The sequence below is a fragment of the Stegodyphus dumicola genome, chromosome 1, assembly GCF_044657685.1.
Source record: "Stegodyphus dumicola isolate Sdum_Otavi_A_Nest chromosome 1, ASM4465768v1".
In the NCBI taxonomy this organism is placed as follows: Eukaryota; Metazoa; Arthropoda; class Arachnida; order Araneae; family Eresidae; genus Stegodyphus; species Stegodyphus dumicola.
The window spans coordinates 138,986,621-139,006,886 of NC_140768.1; the positions used below are offsets into that span (position 1 = coordinate 138,986,621).

General features: G+C 33.8%; 1 protein-coding gene across 4 annotated transcripts in view; it reads right to left on the reverse strand.

Annotated features, from left to right (window-relative positions):
* Positions 1–13,654: 13,654 nt before the first annotated feature.
* Positions 13,655–20,266, reverse strand: part of LOC118205845 (uncharacterized) — a 93,309-nt gene continuing 86,697 nt past the window's right edge. For all 4 annotated transcript variants that reach the window (XM_085821368.1, XM_085821360.1, XM_085821365.1 and 1 more), the window contains 2 exons: positions 18,425–18,712; positions 13,655–13,900 (listed from right to left, as the gene is read on the reverse strand). In XM_085821368.1, the coding sequence (XP_085677494.1) occupies positions 18,431–18,712 (282 nt within the window). In that variant the 3' untranslated portion in view covers positions 13,655–13,900; positions 18,425–18,430. The remainder of the gene's footprint in view (positions 13,901–18,424; positions 18,713–20,266) is intronic.

The following is a 20,266-nucleotide window of genomic DNA, read 5'->3' on the forward strand; positions in this document are numbered from 1 at the left end:
CTTAGCAAGACTGTCTATTTTCCAGTTTCAACAGTCACCTCTTGGTTGCGTGCAGGTTGGAGGCGCGCAACTCTACAAGCTTTACTTGAAATGCTTTTAATTTTTTTTTTTTTCTTTTTTTGGTTCAGCCAAAAGTTAACAAGTGTGTTATGTGTTATTTTTGAAATTTTCGTTGAGAGTTCGAACATAGGAAATTTCCATTAGTTGTTCTTTTCCTTCACTGCATATTTGAAAGTACATTTGATCAAAATGTAACTTTCTAATTCAGTTTTTGTTATCACAATCCCAGGGAAAACACATGTTGAAATTATTTATCAATGAGAAACAATGATTTTTGATGTCGCAGGCTAATACTTCTTTTATTTTCAAATTTCTTTCGGTTAGAAAACTTTCTAAAAGTGGTAAAAAGCATAAAATATTATTATTCAATTCTTTGTGTATTAGCTCGAGTTTTTTAATCATTGTATTTATTTTAAGTTAAATAAATTAACACTTTGTCCTTATAACCCTAAATTTAATTCATTTAAAAAAATGACAAAAATATCAGCTAAATATGCTAAATGCGCCAACCATAATTCACTTAATAAACCATTTTGGAATTCAGATTATGAATCACAGAGGAAAATGAGAATTTCTGATCAAAGTTCAAAAAGAAGATTTTAAAACTTTACCTCTGGATAACTACTTTACTTCGTTTCGTGTTCACTGCCCATCTCTTGGCACAGAATCGTAAGTATTCCTGAATTTAAAGCCCGTCTTTTAATAAAATTAACACTTTTCACAGCTGGATTCAAAACGATTTTCAGGTTTTCGGGAATTGTTTTGTCTACTAAAGCTTTACTATGAATGGAGAAGTAAATAAATTTAGGTTCAGGTGCGACTTTATTTCAGAAATAACACCGGAACGGGCCCGAGCTCCGTCACTGTATATGGCAATTCACTTATTTTAAGGAATGTCATTCTCAGACGTAAAACTGTCAACCACTTTGAAAATTTCATTTGCAGTTGCTTTAAAGAGATTCATAAAATAAATAATCTTCGGCAATTTGTTTCTCTTCTTCGAAACGTACGTAAACTAATAACTGAACAAAGTTCGTCATATCAGTACTTTCATCCAATATTCAATGCAAAATGTTAAGTCTGTCTATTGAATTTGCCATTTCATGAATTTGTCGACTTATTCTTTCATTAATAACGGAATAGTTTTAAGTTCATTAGCCACGTTTTCGTTGAATAATGTTAAAACGATATCTTTAGCTGCTCGTACTATAAGTTTTTTTTCCAATAGAGTGAGCCTGCCCAATATTGGCAATTCACTAGCTTACTATGTAACTAACTTCCAAAGCTTTTTCACTTTTGAAGTAATAAAACCTTCATTACTTGTTTACTCTTTTTGAACTCCGAATATTTCCTTTTAGCATGTTCATTTAAGTTGACACGCTCAAATTCAAGGTGTCGTTTAAGAAACGATGGTTTTATATTTTGATTGCTTAATAGTTTAACGGCAAACAACGCATTGAGGCCGAGGGTCCATTTCATCTCCATTCCAAATACACTCAAATGATATGTACCTTTCATTATAATTTCTATAAACAATTTTTCTTTTTCATTTCAATATTTTTAGTGATAATTAATTGCCCTATATCCATCACCTGTAAATAATCGCTTTCCTGGGCAGTTTTCATTTAAATGCACAATATATCACGAGTTCCTCAAAAATAAACGACGATATTTTCAAACAGCGTAGAAAAGTAAGGAATATAAAGCAACAAGAAGACAAGATACTTGTTGTCAAAGGGACAAAAAATCGACATAAAAAATTATTCTAATTGAAAATAGAGTAATATGAGCCCGGAAACGGTGGCGATATAAAGTGTAGACATGTTAATGAATCGATCAACTCAAAAAGATTTAATGGCATCTTATTATCTCTTTACAGAAACTTATTTTTTTCCTATTAAATACAACTCCCATTTCTATAACTCCTTTTACAAACACCATTTATGACAAATTTTGGTCTGTCTGTGGCTAAAAGAATATTTGTGAAAATAAAAACTGGCTTGAACAAAGCTCAAATAGCATAAATTTACGAGTGATAGAGAAAAAACTTAAGCAGGATGTTGGGATATTTAATTTTTGAATTTAATACTTCAAATACTTTTTTTCATTGCATACCACCTATTTTTCTCTTGCGTACCACCAGTGGTAAGCGTTAGCCTGGAATCGAACCTAGGTTGAAACTATTAGCGTTCAACGAATTTACTACTCAGCAGCTAATTTTGAGCAATTCTGTCTGAAAGAAGACTGTTCCTGTCTGAAGATAGATTAAGCTTTTGTACAAAACTATCTCCGATTTCTGTCTTAGTTTTGCCTACTTTTTAACTTCTGCTCTTCATCGCTTAGTGAAAGAAAGAAGCTTTGCATCAAGTAATTTTATTGAATGTATTTTCTCAAATCCCTGCCATGAGGAGTGGGGAAGACCTCTGAATACTAGGAGTTCGGTGTCCACCGAAAACATCCCGGACAAAAAACAAAGGAAACAGCACAAAGAGAGAACACCGTCGTACAAAGCATTGTGGGAGAAAAAGAAAGCATGGAGAAAATATCGCAGTTTTAAAATATTGTGGTATAAAACATCACCATAGAAAATAAAATAGTAAAAAATCAGTTTTAAAACATCGTCGCATGAGATATTGTGGTATAAAATTAAGGTTAATTAAGTCCTCGGATGAAGGATAACATTACAGAAATGTTTTTTTCAGACTTTAGAAGTTTAACAACAACATTTTGTTCTAATTTAATTTTATATCATTTTGTGAAATCTTACATGATTTACAAACGCGAAATCTGTGGTCGCGATCCGCGGACCACAGATAGGCTTTAACTCCTTTTTTTATAGCATTCAAATCACTGAAAAGAAAAAAAAAAAAAAAAACACTAAAAAAATTGGAATTACATAAAATATCGAAGCGTATGTACAACATTGGGCGCTAAAAAAGTTTCTTAAAACAGCAACTTCACAAAAAGTGTTCTTAACCAACATAGGAAAAATGTCAACTCATTTGCAGAGCCATAAAAGTGAAAATGAGAGGTCAGCAATGCTGCTGTCGAGAACTTCAAATTGCTCTGCCGGCGTGCTTTCCAACTATACGACTATACGAGGGTATAGAACAAAAAGTAGGAGACTTGTTTACGCTTTTAAAGGTGGAATTAACACAAATCCAATGCTACTGAACTCTACAGCAGTAAAGTATAATAACATTCAGTAAAGTATAAATAAACCGTTCAGCAAAGTATAAATAAACCGTTATCTAATAACTTCTGTTCTGTCAGCTACTAATGCGAGTAGCATTTTTCTAGACATCCGAAAATGCACTGCATGATATCAGGTATCGGGAAAGAAATAGTAGATATCAAAGTACTATCCAGATTTCTTTGTGCTCATTCCACTTTTTTAAAAAAACGCTGCAGTATTAAGTAAGATTTTATGCATTTACTCATTTTACTTTCTTGTACAAAATAAAGAAAGTACTGCAATCGCGAAAAATTTCGGGTATCATATTTCAACATAAGCAGCCATTTTGACCACTCTCAAATTCATTTGAATGATTGGGAGACATCTGCACTTACGGACAGAATAAAGCACTCTATTTTCCGAAATGTATTGTTAATCGGATTTAAATTTTCGTTGAGTCTATACGTAGGTAGACACGTCTATGTATCTCGCAGAATTCAAAACTTAGTAGTGGCAGAATGTTGAAATTTGGTATATGAGACTGTTATAATATACAGTACACCTCTCTTTTACCCGACTCGGTTAACTCAGTAATTTGGTTCTTATATGTAGGTAAATATGTAGGTAATTTTTCGTTTAAAAATTGATTGAATTATGTTGTTCTTATGTTCCGGTTAAAGTTTTATGCCTTTACTTAATCTGCACGCAACAATTATAGAATTTTTAATTAGTTTAAATGGCGCTAGGCCTAACGATTTGTTTACATTTGAAACTCTTAGTAGAATAGCGAATTAAGTCGGTTGTTGCACCAACTTCAGTTTTTTGCGCAGTGGAATCAAAAGTTATTTTTCGCTTTTGTGCATCGAAACTTTGGTCTTCTTGTCTATTGGCTGAATTGTTTATTATGGCGTGGAAACTCTAATTTTGTTTGTAAAAAAATTTTTTTAATTGCTTTGAACTCTATTTGGTGTTTTAGGCTTTTTTGTATTATGTAATTTCTAATGAAAATGTTTTGAGTTTTTATACATTCTTGCCATGAGTTTAGTAAATTTTAATCAGATAGCCATGAAATTGTAGAAAAGGGGTTCTTGCGTTCAGTACAATGAACACACAATTCAGTAGAAAGATCATGTGTATGCAAATGTCAAGAAAAAAAGGTCACAGGCTGCGTGAGCGTACGCAAAACGCGTACGGTCGGCAGGCTCAACTCGAGATTACCATAAAAGGAAGGATGAAGATGCAATTAAAAACATTCGCTGCAAGTACAAGGAATTCTTTCGTAAAATATGGCTAGAAGAAATGATCTGGATGACTTCACACGTGGAAGAATGATCGAAAATCTGGAGTAGGGGCGAAGTGTGACCAGTATAGCTGAAGCGTTCGGAATCAACAAAGTGGCATTTCGCGCGTTTAGAAAGCCTTCCATACCATAGGTACAGCTATTAGAAAGGTTGATGGTGGCCATCCCAGGAAATAAACTGCAGAAAATAACTGATATATAGTCTCTCAGACGAAAAGTTTCCGAAACCAGTCAGCAAGCGCCACAGCTCAACAACTGTGAACAGCAACGGGCGACAATTGTCGTGGTTTACTGTGTCCAAACAAAGGGGGCCTATGCGTCTGCCATTCTGAACGCTGCATCCCTTTGAAAGTTGACCATCGGCATCACAGTTTACAGTGGTGCAAGGAGCGCAAAAACTGGGCATCTCATCAATGGAGTCGTATCCTCCTTACGGATGTGAATTGTTTTAGTGCCACAAGCGATTCTCAACACAAATTGATTTGGAGAGAGGTCGGGACACGGTTTAATCTCAGTAATATTACGGAAAGAGACCGTTACGGTGTTCTGAAGATCTCGTCTGGAGAGGCATTATGCTGAACGGGCGGACGGAGCTCCAAGTTTTCGACAGAAGTTCTGTAACAGGAGATCGCTATCGTCAGGTGGTGATCCTTCCCCATGTGCGTCTGTTCCGAGGCGCCATTGGAGCAGACTTCGTTTTTATGGATGACAATGCACGGCCACACCGGACTCTTGCTGTTCAGAAGCTACTGAAAAGTGAAGATATCACACGAATGGATTGGCCAGCGTGCTCCCTTGATTTAAACCCCATAGAACATGAGTGGGATGCTTTGGGGAGACGCTTGTGATACGATTACATCCTCCGGGGAACACCCAACAACTGAAACAAATGCTGATTGAAGAACGGGCACTCTTACCTCAAGATCTGTTGGAAAATCTGGTGCTGAATATGGAGAGACCGTTCGAAGCAACCATTGCAGTAAGGGGAGGGCATATCCCATACTAAGGAACACATGCTTGTTGTTCTTCCTCTTGTCCAGACAATCATGTGTAACGATACTATGAGTTCAATAAAGCCTGTTTTTGTTTGATTCCATACTGTATGCATTGTATTCCTTTTTAGAGCAATTATGCTTTCGTCATAGTTTAAAAACAAAATGCTGTCTCTTAATTCTGAATTTCATGTGTCTCAGATGATTTCTCGTAGAGATATGCCACAAAAAGAACACCTGTTGCTTAAGTTTGCACACCAGTGTACATCATTTAGTAGCAAAATAGTTGCCCCCCCTCTTACTGCCGACACCATTGTAAAATGATGGCTATATGAGCTACTTATGTTACTTAGTTTGACATGCTGGCACTATTGTAAACTAATCAATGTCACCTACTTTGAATTAAAAAATAAAATAAATCAATAAATTATACAGAGCTAGCTCACTTTTAGCCAACTAAAATAATCTTGAGAAAAGACAAGTGCTAATGCATAAAGATAACTGAGAGGTTATTTTGAATCGAGTAGAATTTTCCGGCAAAATTTGTAGATATAGGTATGAAATTAAGATGTATATAACAAGTAATCGATGAGAGGAAATAATTATTTTTTTTTATGAAAAAGAAGCTCAAAGGATTTTTACAAAGGGAAAGTTTTAAGGAAAATACATTATTTTTAATAGATCTGAAGGCTTGATATAATTTCAGAAACGACAAAATGTTTTATAAAACTTTATCAATTGTTTAAACTATAGTCAATATAAAACGTTGTCTTTTATGCTTACATGATCTCTTCAGCCACACTTTTAAGGCATTTTCCCTAAATTCTCTAGTTTATTTTGAAAACTTCTTTTAAATTAAAATATTATCCCTGGAAAGATAAGCGTTTATCCATCATCTTCGACACCATGTATTACGTATATCCAGTTGAATACGTATATTCAATTAATAATAACTTGAATAGGGTAATATGCGGATAGATCTAGAAAAGCAACTTAAACTCTAGGATTTAAGAAGCAAACGCAGTATGATATACGCAATTATATGTCGTTAACTTGAAAACGTTTCGTAAACATAACGTAAGAATAAAGATTAGCATTAACAACATGCATATAATCTATCTATATTATTATTATATGACTATAATTATAAACCTTGTAGGGTTTATATTTATTTTAACTAACATTTATTTTAAGTTTAAACTATCTTTCCTGTCAAGCCTTACTTTCCCCTGGAACTGCCAATGCCAGAATATGTAAATTTGAGTAGAGCGCGCAAGGATTCAAATTATCAGCGGAAGTATTATGATTTAAATAGGAAGGAAACGAGTTCGGTGTGAGATTCTTACTTCACGAGCGCGGAGGTAGTTAGCGAGAAATTGAAGAACCCCGCGTTTCGGCCTATGTGCTTGGCGGGAAGTAGTGTTAATCGTTCAAGTGAGCTTCAAGTCTGCTGAATTAGCAGCGGTATTGTAAAACGCGGTGAGTTAGTTATTTTAGAGAGCCTCGTAGTTAGAGTCTTGTCCTTAGTTTCTTTTCAGGTTATTATTTTTATTTGACTGCCGAGTTGGCACAGTCTGTGAGCGTCAAGAGCACGCAATTGTAATTTTTACGTTGAATAAAAAGGGACTTAAACCCTTCACAAGACTCTGTGTTTTATGCAGTTTTCACAGTCACCTCTTGATTGCGTGCAAGTTGGAGGCGCGCAACGTTACAACCTATATACACAGTAATTCAAAACTAGAGGAACAAACGTTTAGGATGGGAAGAACACACCTAGATGGCCCTGAATCACATAGTAATGCAGTATCAGAAATGCCATCCTAACCAGACAGGGGCTGTCACAGGAAAACCGTCGACAGCCACCGCAGATGTGTTAGGATGGAAAATATGATTACATCGTGTTCGCAAGTTAACATCTAAAGAACATACTCTTCTCTTCATTATCAGAGATTATGACTTCTCTGGTAATGAAGCATGGAGGTAGGAATAAAAGGAGGGGCCAATCCCGCACTACAAATGAAGCCGTGCTCCCAGGCTTTGGTCTCCAGATTCGGTGTTTTTTGTTTACATCCAGATGCTCCCTTTACTGCGCTTTGATAGTATTTCCATACACGACAGTTCCATATAAATCGAAAACCGGGACACTTCCGCATAAAAGAAACATTCATTGTGTGATGGCACTTTGTATAGTTTAGTGACATTTACGCAAAAATCACATTTTGGTGATTTTTTGATACCTTGCAACAGCGATTTTGATTATGAATTTGTTTTATAAAATTCTAAGCTATTGGACTACAAAAATATAGATTTTAGCAAAAATGTTATGCTTAAAGAATGAAAAATATCTTATGGTACCTTTAAAATTGTATACGTCTTTCGATAGCCTTGATAGACGCAACTTTTATTTTATGTTCCAAACACCAAAATGTTTTGAAATAAAATACATTTTTCTTGTCATCCACATATTATTGTAGCAAATATATGTTTTTTTCTTAATTTTTATGGGAGAGGCTTAATAGTTGTTCATTTTAAACTCATCATTTTATTTTTATATAGCTGAAAAATAATCACTTTGGGTTAACTAAAAAAATTAAATTACTACCAAATGCTGCAATACTCGTCAAAATTAATAAATTTTACAGATAGGCATGCTAATAAGTTAACTTTTCCTTGATTCGTAACCGCAAATTTGTGTAAAATTATATACAAATTTACATAAATGTGTGGCATAGAAGACAAATACATTTGCGAATTCTGCGGAAGTAGCATGTGCGGTCAAGATGATGTGACCATGTGAACGTACCACATCTACAAGGCAGCTTATCAAGAATTTGAAAATAGGGTGATCGAGGGAGATGAAAACATTCTGCATCCTGTCAAACGAGGTCCAATCATAAATGGTCCTCTTATTGATTAAAGATTTTTAAATGTTTTCCACGCAAGTCTTTTCTTCCCCGACATTCGAGGTTCATGCTCGCATGAAATATGTATGGGTATTTATGCATATGCTTACAAAAAGCATGTATCTGCCTTCAACAATATACATAAATATTTATTAAATTATTTATAAATGTATTAGGAAATGAAAGGTTTAGTGATTCATAAATTCCTGTAAAAGTTACTGTGAAGAAATCTAGTTATTAAATATATCTAAATTTATAATGTTTATAAATATTAGCGTAATATATAATAACCGTAACATTTAATTGCAAACATAAATACAAATTCTTTTCATAAATACGTTTATAAAACTATTTAAGCAAGACTTGTTCGTACTGGAAAGCAATCTGTTAAAAGGTTTTGCGAAGCAAATTCTGTGAGATGCTTACTTAAGGAACTAGAAGATTTTTAGAATATATATTGTTGAAATTAAGGGGAGAAAAGGTCTGATAAGTAAATTAAAAGAATTATTCTCTTACATTTTATAATAACTCAGTTACAAGTTTTAAATAATATTCTTTAAAAAATCCTTTTTTTATTCCCTTTCAAAAATATTCAGAGAAAGTCAAGTACATGGAAATGAACACGAATATTAAATGTACTTTAAGATTCGATTTAAAAGATGCCTCAGAAGCTAAAAAATCATGTCATATTTGAGAAAGTATTTCAGGAAGAAGCTCTGCAAATAAAAAAAATAAAGTGTAATTTTAATAGTAATAATCCAATAAACTTTAATCTTAATTTTTAATCTTGAACCAAATAAAATTATATTACCTTAAAATTTTTCTAATGTAATTAACGGAAACTTGTGAAAATATTTCATTCAAATTAAACTGTTCTTCGTAAAGTATAGCATTTAATTCCGTTCAGAATGAAATATTGTTTAAAAATATATTCTTTTCATATACGTAGGACTCTGAAATATTTTAGGAAAAGAAAATTTATACATTTAGACGTATGTTTAGGACTTAATTACAAAATCTTTACATCCGATCGTGTCAAAACCCATTGATCTTAATGGTAAGCCACTAAATATGTTGGTCTTCAAGAACGGATCGTCCCTGCTTCAAAGCAATGTACAGGGAAAACCAGTTAGGGCCTCTCCTCTTACTTCCTATTTCCATATAATGGAGTTACTCCAAGTTATAACTTGGTACCCGCAAGGAATTTCGGATGTTACAACGGGCATCCATCGGACGTTCGCTGTATACGACAAAGATGCGCCATTTCAAAACGCTCAGTGCATTTCCAAACCTCCGAAATGCGAGTGCCATGCCCTACATCATATTGCGAAATGTCCGGGCCCTTCTTCATCAGGAAAGCCAGGGCTTAATTTTATAGTCTTTAAATGTCAGCTTGAGATCACAATGAATTACAACAATTTTTTCCCTGCTACATATAATAATCAGCTGGAGGGTAAACAAAGGTGCACAAATTTGAAGCCAATAGTGGGTGGAGAAACTCTTTATTTCCAGATAAATTACAATACATGTGGCACTTTTAGTTTCACTACACGTGCTCAATGTACCGATCATTCACTTCCTATCGTTTAGGACTGCTTTTCAGACTCCGCACTGCTATGTGATTCCGAGTCGTCTAGGTATACTTTCTCCTCCTAGAAGTTCTCCAAATAGGCCTTGAACAGCAAAACTAAGTTAAGAAACTCTATCACTTTTAGCAATAAAGTAACTTAAAATCTGTAGGACGCATATTTGCATTTTTATCATCTGTGTTACGTGGTAACGAACAAGATTTCACATATAGCATATTTAATTCTTTCACATGGAAGTTGCCATTCACACTGGCAAATCGCCCAAATGCCTGAATCATTTTCTACCTGGTGCTTTTCTCCATCATGTTAATGCATGGCTCATTGCTTTCGGGAGTTTTTAAATGACATGACAATCAGTCTTTTGAATCGTCTAAAAGTACTTCTGTTATTTGAATGCACCTTTCTTCTTCTTTGTTTCGTTTCAATATTTAATTATTGATGTCCTAAATTGCAATCTTGTCCTAAGTGAAAACTGCACAAAGTGGTGAAAGCGTATGAAGATCCCAGGAGGAAAATTGTCGCTTCACTTAAGTAGGTTATTCTTAGCGTTGTAGCACTCTACTTGGCGTGGGAAAAGGAAATCCATTCCAACAAAAATACATATCTACGGGCGTTTCAAATGTTCAAGTGAAACAGATTTAGTCTCTAACGTTGCGAAAGAGTTAAATAGTCACTGAAAAAATTTTTTTGACGTTTGGGTGTAGTTGCCGTGTTTGGCTTATGAATAAAGCACAAAGGTTTCATACTTCCGTTTATAAAATCTTTCCTACGTATTACACAAAAGTGTTGGAAATGTTCTCCCATCTTTTGAATAAAAGTCCACATTAAGCATCCATATGAATTCTTTCTTTTCTTCTAATTAGGACCACTGTTTCTAATTTTCTTGCTATTAGTAAACTTATCTCTTAAGCTGGCTCTCTGAAAATGCAGACATCAATTTAGAACTATTACTCGTAGTAATTTAGTTCTGTCAAAATAACCTACATTTTAACCTCCTGTCCAGTTTTATTTACTAGCAAAGGAAGTACTATAATATCGAAAAGTTTCAGGTATCGTATTTCAACGGAAATATCCCTTTTTACAGTTCCCGTATACATTTTGAACGATATTTTTGCATGACGTCTATACGTACGCTCAGAATAAAGGACTCTGTTTCCAAAACGAGTTGTAAAATCGATTTAAAAAGGGATTTTTTTTCTACGTCTGTACGTACGAATGTATGTATGTACTTCGCATAACTCAAAAACCATTAGCCATAGAACTTTGAAATTTGTACATAGGATTACGCACTTATCTTGCCTTATATTTGCCTTGCCTTGATATGCACACATATATTTGCCTTGAGGGATCGGTTAATTTAGAATAATTCGAGTCGAGGAAATAAATTTAAATGCAGACAGACTCAGACAACTCCAGACCCAAACAAATGTGACTGTAATATAACTGTAAGCAATGAAACATTCGTAACTCATTTGATGATTCACTCACAGTTAAAAGTATTATTGATTGCCAGTTACTTTATATGACACAGCGGAAGAAGGATTGGCTAGTTGCCTAAGGAATTGTGTAATGGTTTGAATTGGGCTAAACAATTGCATTGCTTTCGTGCACATCAATGACGGTCACAGTGGAATTCCCCGCAATTAACATTTTACTCGATGGCAAATTTTAACTTTCTAGACGTTTTGTTGTTTTAACAATATTCATTAATTATAACATTTTGCTGTTTTCTGCCAATACTATTAATTTTTTTTTTTTTTCGTACCATTGACTAAGCCGTAACGTATGCTTAGAGGTACACGTTGTACTCTAAGCTACTCTAAGTACAGCTGCTCTACATTTGCATTTCTGACAAACTATTTTAATATAACTAATTAGCTTAAATTTATTTCAGATGTTAAACGAAAACGTATACAGATCCGTATAAGATCGGACTACAGTTTCTTTTCAGTTTAAAAATTATTATAAATTTAAATTTTTAGATATTCTTTTAAATTTTGAAGTTTAAAGCCCTTGAAATATTAGAATGTAATCTGAAATATTTATACTTAAATCTTTTAATTAAAAATGTCCTGCTATACGAGAACAGGTATGATTCACGTGTGGTACACTTGAAGAGCCGTCCCGTAATTGAAGAGCCCGTAATTGAAGAGCCGTAATAAAATTGGGACGAAACTGAGCAAAATCGTACTATCGCCTGCATGGTGCTCAAGGCTCTTACCAACGATAGGCGCAATCTTGTATTCCATGCACTTACTTATATGCACAAAACTAGTAATGTCAGTGTATAAGCACATTCTAGAGTTCATTTCTGCTAAAGGAGGACATATTACCTGTTAATTTTACTACTATTACTGTACACTGCGAAAAAAAATTGGTACAGCTCCTATGTTTCCCGCTCCACTCGGCCAGTTGGCGAAAGTCAAACAGCAGTTTTCATGTCTCGAAAGCGCGACTTAGGTTATATATTAGATTTATATATAACAGTGCTCTAGCATAGGTACAAAAGCGGGCTTTATCTGAAACGACATGCCAGTTGTTTTCCATATTTCGATTCTAGGACTCAAATTGTGCCTAAATATTAAATTTTGTAAAATTTGGTGCGAAATTTACGAAGAAATTCAAAAATTTATTTTGGCGCATTTTTTTCAGTTAGCGCCAAGAATAATTCACTTGGCGAACTTCTTAATTTATAGCAATCTATATTCTTTTCCTTTTTTTCATTGTAAAAGAGCGTAGAAAGAGTCATCGTTCATTATTTCAAATAATTTTAACAAACCCATATTTAGCTTTATTATCGTTTGTAACCACTAAGTCAAATTTCAAAACGAGCCAATACGTAAATTCACAAATATCTTAGGAAATTTTGAATTAAAAAACTCTAATTTTTCGCAGGTATGCTTAGAAATACATCTTTAAGATGATGGTAAACGTTTTATAGGTTATAATTCAAAATTTTTTCGAAAAATTTAGAAAAATTATTTAAAAATAAATCATAAAAAATGGTCGAATTTTATTTGGAATGAAACTAAATTTCGAATTCTCGAAGAAGGACTCAAGTAAGTTTATTAAAAAAAAGAGATATTAATAAATATATATCAAATTTAATTAACATTGAGGAGCTAAAATTTTCAGGTTATTTTTTAAAAACTGGCGATTTTTACAAAACTTGGCAGTTTGGCATAATTTGGGTCGACGAATCGAAATATAGAAAACAATTGCATTTCATTTCAGTAAAATTCCGATTTTGAGTCAAAATATTTGCATTAGAACAATGCTATATGTAAATCTAATATATATTTTAAGTCACGCTTTCGAGACAAGAAAAACGCAAGTTGAATTTCGTCAATCGACCCCTTAGAACGGGAGATATAAGAACTGTCCTTTTTTTTCTGTAGTGTACATGTAACTATGTATGTAAATGATCTAAATAATCGCTTTGTAGGAATGATTTCGCACACTATAGTACATTTGAAGCACGAAACGCACTGAAAAATCTTAGCTGTGCAAATTCATTTATAAGCAGATGGATAAGCGGATGCATCTAGCGAAAAGCGGCGGAATGTTTTATGACAATCTGATAGTAATTAAGATTTAGAATTAATAAACAGAAGAAGAAGAAGAAATGGAACAGATTATCTCAGATTGAATTATTTAATGCAAAAATTACAATAATTTCCTTCAGTTAAAAAGCACAAAATTAATAAAAACATTAAAGCTTTTGCAATCTAGGTAAATTTTACAGTCTAATATGTTAACAAATTTTATTTGTATATTATATATTTATAATATTACACATTTAAATAAAGTTAATACATGCAAGAAACACCAGTTCACCAGTATTCTTTAGAAACCTCCAGGTGGAATTTCATTACTTCAACCTAAAATTGAAAAGTAACTGTTTTACATCAAAACTAATCAAAGGAATTCTGAAAAAAAAAAGATTTGATAAGAATTTATTTTTATATAGTCAAATGTTTAATGCAAGATGTCCCATACATCTGAACAGAGATTCTTAACAAAATCAACAAATCGGTGCATCGGGGTATTCTTCGCAATTTTATGAATTTTTTATGAAATAAACGTTTGAAACTTTATGCTTTCTAAAAAGAAATTAACCCTACATATGGTATGCAACAAATTCAAATATGTTTCAAAGAAAATTTGTTTTCTTATACGTATGTTAAGAGGATGATTATGTATTTTCACCACAATTCTTATCTTGTATTAAATTCACAGTTTATTTGTATTAATATTGAGAATGGGAAAAGAATTTAAAAGGTCTCAAAATTAGAAACATTAGTTAAAAATTTTAATTCGATATTATTTTAGGGCAGAAGCAAGGTACCTTGGTTTTCATCTGCAACTCTCAGTTTTCTTTTCAATGGATTATTCAGTTATTTCCAGACATTTCGTATTGTCAGACACTTTATGGGATTAACGTAAGCATCTGGTGAGATTCCAGGCAACGAACAAAGCAAATGACAATCACGTCTGGCATCTGGCGACAACATCATTTAATGAAAACTGGCGAAACGATTTGTCTAAGGCATCTGGCAAGAGCAAATAATATATGCACTGACTTCGAAATAGAGCATATGCAAATATTTCTTCAGAGAAATTAAAAGTTCTTCGATAACTCTAAGAGCTTTCACAAAAAAAAAAGTATTTAAATAACTTTGACTATGTAGTTCTACCAGAAAATTGAGCACTTAGAGATCTACTTTGCAGAATCTCCTCGAAGAAGTTCCTAACTATTAGTATTCTCTTTGCGACCACACCATAACAGATTTAAGCCACTAACGTTTCCTTGCGACCCGTCTACTATAGCCGCCAGAGTCAAATACCTGAATGCCTTATTTCTCATTATGAACCAGGTGGTTCCCTAGCGGATTCCCTCGACGTATTCTTCATGCGATGTCCAAATTTGTACTAATTTTGGGCGCAAGAACAGATGTTGCTCGGCAACTTGAACTCTTTTTCTCAAGAATTCTTCTGGTTATTCGCATTACTTTATAAAGTATTCAAGAGATAACGGACTGTATCGGCTAAACAGGCAAACCATGAAGTTGCCAAAATGTATTTATATGGCAACCCAGGTATATGCCCAACCGGAACAGACAATTGTTGATTTTTACTTAAAATTCAACGAACATGTTTTTGGTGTTTAGTTTTGTTGTTTTATACATTTTTTGTTTCTTGTAAGGAATCCTAATGGGATTGTGAAGCTTGCCGACTGATGAAAACTAACGTTGCATATTTTTCAGAAATATGGCATTTTGCCCAAAAATAGATATCCCAAAACCGGCATTCCATGAAGTTGTACTTCTTAAATGATCCAATTTAATGGAAAGTTTTAGAAGGCGAAATGCGAAATTTGTGCTATACTTCGATGTTTCAAGCGAAAGCAGATTTCTGTGTAGATGGGGAGGAAACAAATATGGGCAGAACCAAGTTTGTACAATTCTGTAAGTTTTTTTAAAGGAAAACAGATCGCTCAGTACACCGGTTCGTGAAAACGTAAAGCTTCTTAAAAAATGTTGCTAAGGATTTGTTTCTCCCTTTTATTAATTCCATTGCTTCATTACTCTCTTTTGGAACTCTTAACGCCTGATCATTTTCAAAATGGCTATTTCCATTCGCCTATTAGTTTGGCAAGCAATTTAGCCGCCAGCAGATTAGCAACGTTTTGGAGGTGGATGATAATAATCCGAAAATAACCTTTTCAAGAAATATGGCAGTGTGTTAGTATCATTATTGCATTATTTGTAACTGTGCCAAAATATGTGACTGATTTATTTCAGTATGATGAGACTTTTTCTGTATGCATCCCTAGTTTGGGAATGCACGTGAAAGCAGAATCGACAAAAATCAGCAGTTCCCAAAACAGGATACTTTTTAACGTTTTTAATATGTCTTAGTTTAGGAATTTAATGTTATTAATCAAGACTTAAATAAATTGGCTGCCAACAATGAATTTGTAGACTGTCAAATAGCTGCTACAATTCAATGAGAAGTTCAAAGTTTCAAGTTATGATCAAGACTGTTTATCACAATTTAAGAGGAAATGTATCATGATCTCGACTGGAAATTCTTAGGACTGGTTCCTTGGAATCACGTGCTTTGGCAATTTTTGCCTGTAGCTAAGTTGCATATTTCAATTGTTAATGACTTTATTATATTTCTCAATTCCTGATTAATTTTTTGCCTGTTTACGTAGCATCTAGCGATTATTTTTTAAAACCATGCGCCAATAACAGTATTTCAATAAACGATGTGGTAACAATCCTTGGGGGTTCGGCCAGATAAGTAACGATTGATACTGGATATATTGAAGCTATTTCTACTTTTTTGATTTTCTTCATTTTACCATACGATCTAGAAACGAAAAAGCAATGTGTAAGTTTGGAAAGCGGCTGCTGGACTCTATTCACACTTTGCACTCGGAGGTGACTCTCGGTCATCACTTGCTTTGATGCGGTTACTCGAGAGCTGACTGTCGGTCGACACTTCATTTGATATGGTAACTTGAGGAGTGACTCTTTGTCCCCACTTGGTTTGATTGCTAGCTCTAGAGGGGACTCTCGGTCACCACTTGATTTCATGTGGTAACTCGAGAAATAACTTTTGATCAATACTCGGTTTAATGCGATAATTCGAGATGTAACATTGCTTATTTAGATTTGGTTTGGGCAGTATCGTTTCATGAGTGTATTCAACAATACATGAATGTAAAGCAACTGCCAGTTTTCTTTATATAAATTAGTTTTTTTTTTTAGATTTATTGTTATATATGCGTCTTCGAATTTAGTTCAAACTCGACCATCCTGATCATAGGATATTATTTTCAAAGTTACGGAGAGCAGTAAGCATAAAATGCCATGAAGGAATAGTTTAAGTAAGATGCGTTCAATTTTTCGTAGATAAGGAACGAAATTCTATCTCTGCGTAGACTACTGGACTACAGAGAAGAGGAAAGCAGTCATGAGGATCGCGATGGTATAAAAAGGCGACAAATATGGTAATAGATTGTGAATGTGAAAGTGACAGTGATTCCGCAGAGGCAACAGAAAATTCAGAATATATAACGCGCACAAACTTCGAAGAAATGATGTAAAGCATACTGTTTGTATCCGGCGAAAGCGCAAGTGTCTTCGGACATAAAATAACTATTATAATTCTGTGAAATTGCTTTACATTAGCTGTAAGAATTTCACTCAGTTCTTCTCGGCTTGCTCATCTATCCAAGTGTAAAAAGGCTCGAAGGCAAAGAGTTAATATTTAGTGTTACCTACATCTTCGAAAGTCCGTTTTGTAACGGTTAGCATCAGAAGATCTAAGAAAGAATCTCATCGTTTAGAGGAGGAATATATTTTAAGAATTATGCAAAAAACGAGGGTTTATACTGTTCTAGGTAACAAATTAATTATGTTAAAATTAAATTAATTCTTTTTAAAACGTGTAAAATCGAAAATGCACAAAAACAGAATGCAAAAACAACTTTAGTTGCTCTATTATGAACTATGTTTCAACCTGTATTATTAAATGGTCATCTCTATTAAAAACAATGACTACATTCAGTTACATTTGGCAATGAAGGAAGCTCTCATTACAATGTTTACAAACATATAAAGATTTATATCTGCGCTATATATTTTGCAGCAGCAAACGAAGGGGGTCAGTGCAATAATTGCCACAGAAAAGCAAAAACGTACCACGTACAAGTGTCCCTTTGATATTTCAAATACGAATTTTGATACACCAAATACTTCAAATATGAATGTCAACATGATCGAAAAGTGGCCTCTAGCGTAAATTGAATTGCAGTTGTAGTAATTAATCGTAACATGTGTTGTTGAATGACATTTTTTTTGCTGCCATTATCATGAATATTATTATGCTATTTCCGGCGCCTCCGAGAATCCCCAAGAAGAATTATCACATGTACAAAATCATGAGAATCTTTCCTATAGGAAAATCAAATTATAGGAACAAAGGGAGACCCTCGTTTCGGGAATTAGCATGGAAAATTAGTCTCGTTGGACCTTAGACCAAAATTATAAATGCTTTGTTATTTACGGTTGTGCACGAATTACAAGCTGTGGTTCTTGATCGAAAAAAGAAATGCGAGTGTTGAAAAAGCTTTTCCATTGCTCTGACGGGAAAGAGGAAGTTGCATCTTTCACGAGAGGGCTATGTAGCAAACTTTCGGAAGTTTCTTACACGCAGTAAGCACTGTATTTTTGCTTATTTCTGTTAATTATTACACTGAACTATTTAATTTTTTATTATAAAATGAACACAGCTATTTGCCTGAAGTACTTACTTGCGTAACTATAGAAGCAAAATTCCGCGCGATGTATTTAAGAAATACTGGTGAGAAATGATAAATGGCATCAACTTACTCAAAATCACATTAGTCGTCTAAAAAAGGAATCTATCCAGCTGAAGCAATCACTCACGATGTTTGTAATATTTCTAACTATCGTTTTACAAACATTTACGACTGCTCTATATCCTCTGATGAATAAATTCTTGCAGAAGCTGAAAAGTGCTATTATCCTAATCCACCATCCACCACCTTTTCCAGGATTATCCCCACCTCCTCCAAGAGCTCCTTCACCTTCTCCGAATCCAAATATTCCCTTGATTACTTCTTGCAAGCCTTCTTCAGTTACTTCTTCCACATTAATCTAAAAAAAAAAAAAAAAAGATATAAAAAGTTGAATATGTATGAAATAAAAGTTAAAATTAAACGCATGTTTTGGTAAGTTTAGCTAAAGAAATCATGAGATATGCTCGATATGTCTTTATATCGAAATGTCGCGCACATGAAATACGAATGTCAAAATGATCAAACTATTGCGTCTTGCCTAAATTGAAGTTTTATTAATACTTTAATAACAATACTTGCCTTATTCTGACTTAGTCTGGTAAATATGAGCAAACATAAAAATAAAAACAGTAATAATGCAAAAATAATAGGAATAATAAAATACACGAGAAAATGGAAAACCTTTTAAAGAACAATACAAGACAAAAAGAAATAATGTTTATGAAATATTGAAAATATTTAAATGTTGAAGTAACTAGCTGTATGTTATAAAAATAAACCATAAAACTCCCAAATATACATTTGTTAAAAGACAGAGAGAGAGAAGCAATGTGGAAAAGAAAACAAGCAAATCAGTGCACAATGAAAATATCCACATTTTTTACCACGAGACGATATTGCTCAATTGCTTTTCAAAATTAAAGGATAACGTGAAAAAATATGCTCACTTATTAAAGTTAATGATTAGTTCCAAACAAAACCCAAAACAGCACTTCAGCACTTATGTAAGACCGTAAAGCATGCAAATTATTTCGTTGACAATGTGTTATGCAATGGAAACATGTTTGAATTCGCGAGGCTGCTGTTGGTTAACGTTAATGTCTTTCTAAGTGTGATCAGAAATTATTGCTCATTATTCAAGGGCATCATTTAATTGAAAGGCAAAAGCAACGGTTAACTGGAAGATTCGACGTGGAACACCCTAAATCTGAATAGCCTTCAGAATGTTATATCAAGAACTTGGCATCGAATTTTAAGCACCAAGTCAGTTAGTAGATACCCTGGATAAGGGCAGCTAAGTATAATAATTGCGTCCAGAAACCATCTTTTCTTAGTCCATCAAAGAGACCATGAAATAGCTACGAGACGTAATTTAGATCTTCAGACTACCACAGGAATTCACAGAGGAATTCAAATCTACCGTTCTACAGCAAGTGTTTAATTTTAAGCAAGGAAAACGATATTTTGTGTCCCACTCACTTCGTCTTTCAGAAATGCTCATTTCGCGTAATATCGCCGTCATATTTTTTGGAATCAAGAAAAATGTGATAGCGTTTTGTTAAGTGATGAATCCACATACAGCATGAAACTTTGCCTAAACGTGTTTTGATCTGAATGAAAAAAGTAACACTCAACTTGCGTTTGATTCTTCATGAAGGAGTCTAGTCAAACAGAAGAAGTTTCGTGATTCGGCATGGAATCATTAAGAAAGACCACAAAGAAATGCATACGATTAATGGAAGTTCTACAATCTTTAGCAGAAATGTGGATGATGAACTCCACGGAGAACTGTTTAAGGGTGTTGTTGATCCAGCAACTTTGTTAATGGATGACAATACTGAACGGCACGGAGCAACTGTAGTGTCAGAATACTTGACTTCAGAAGATATCTCTCGAACAGTCTATCCAGTTT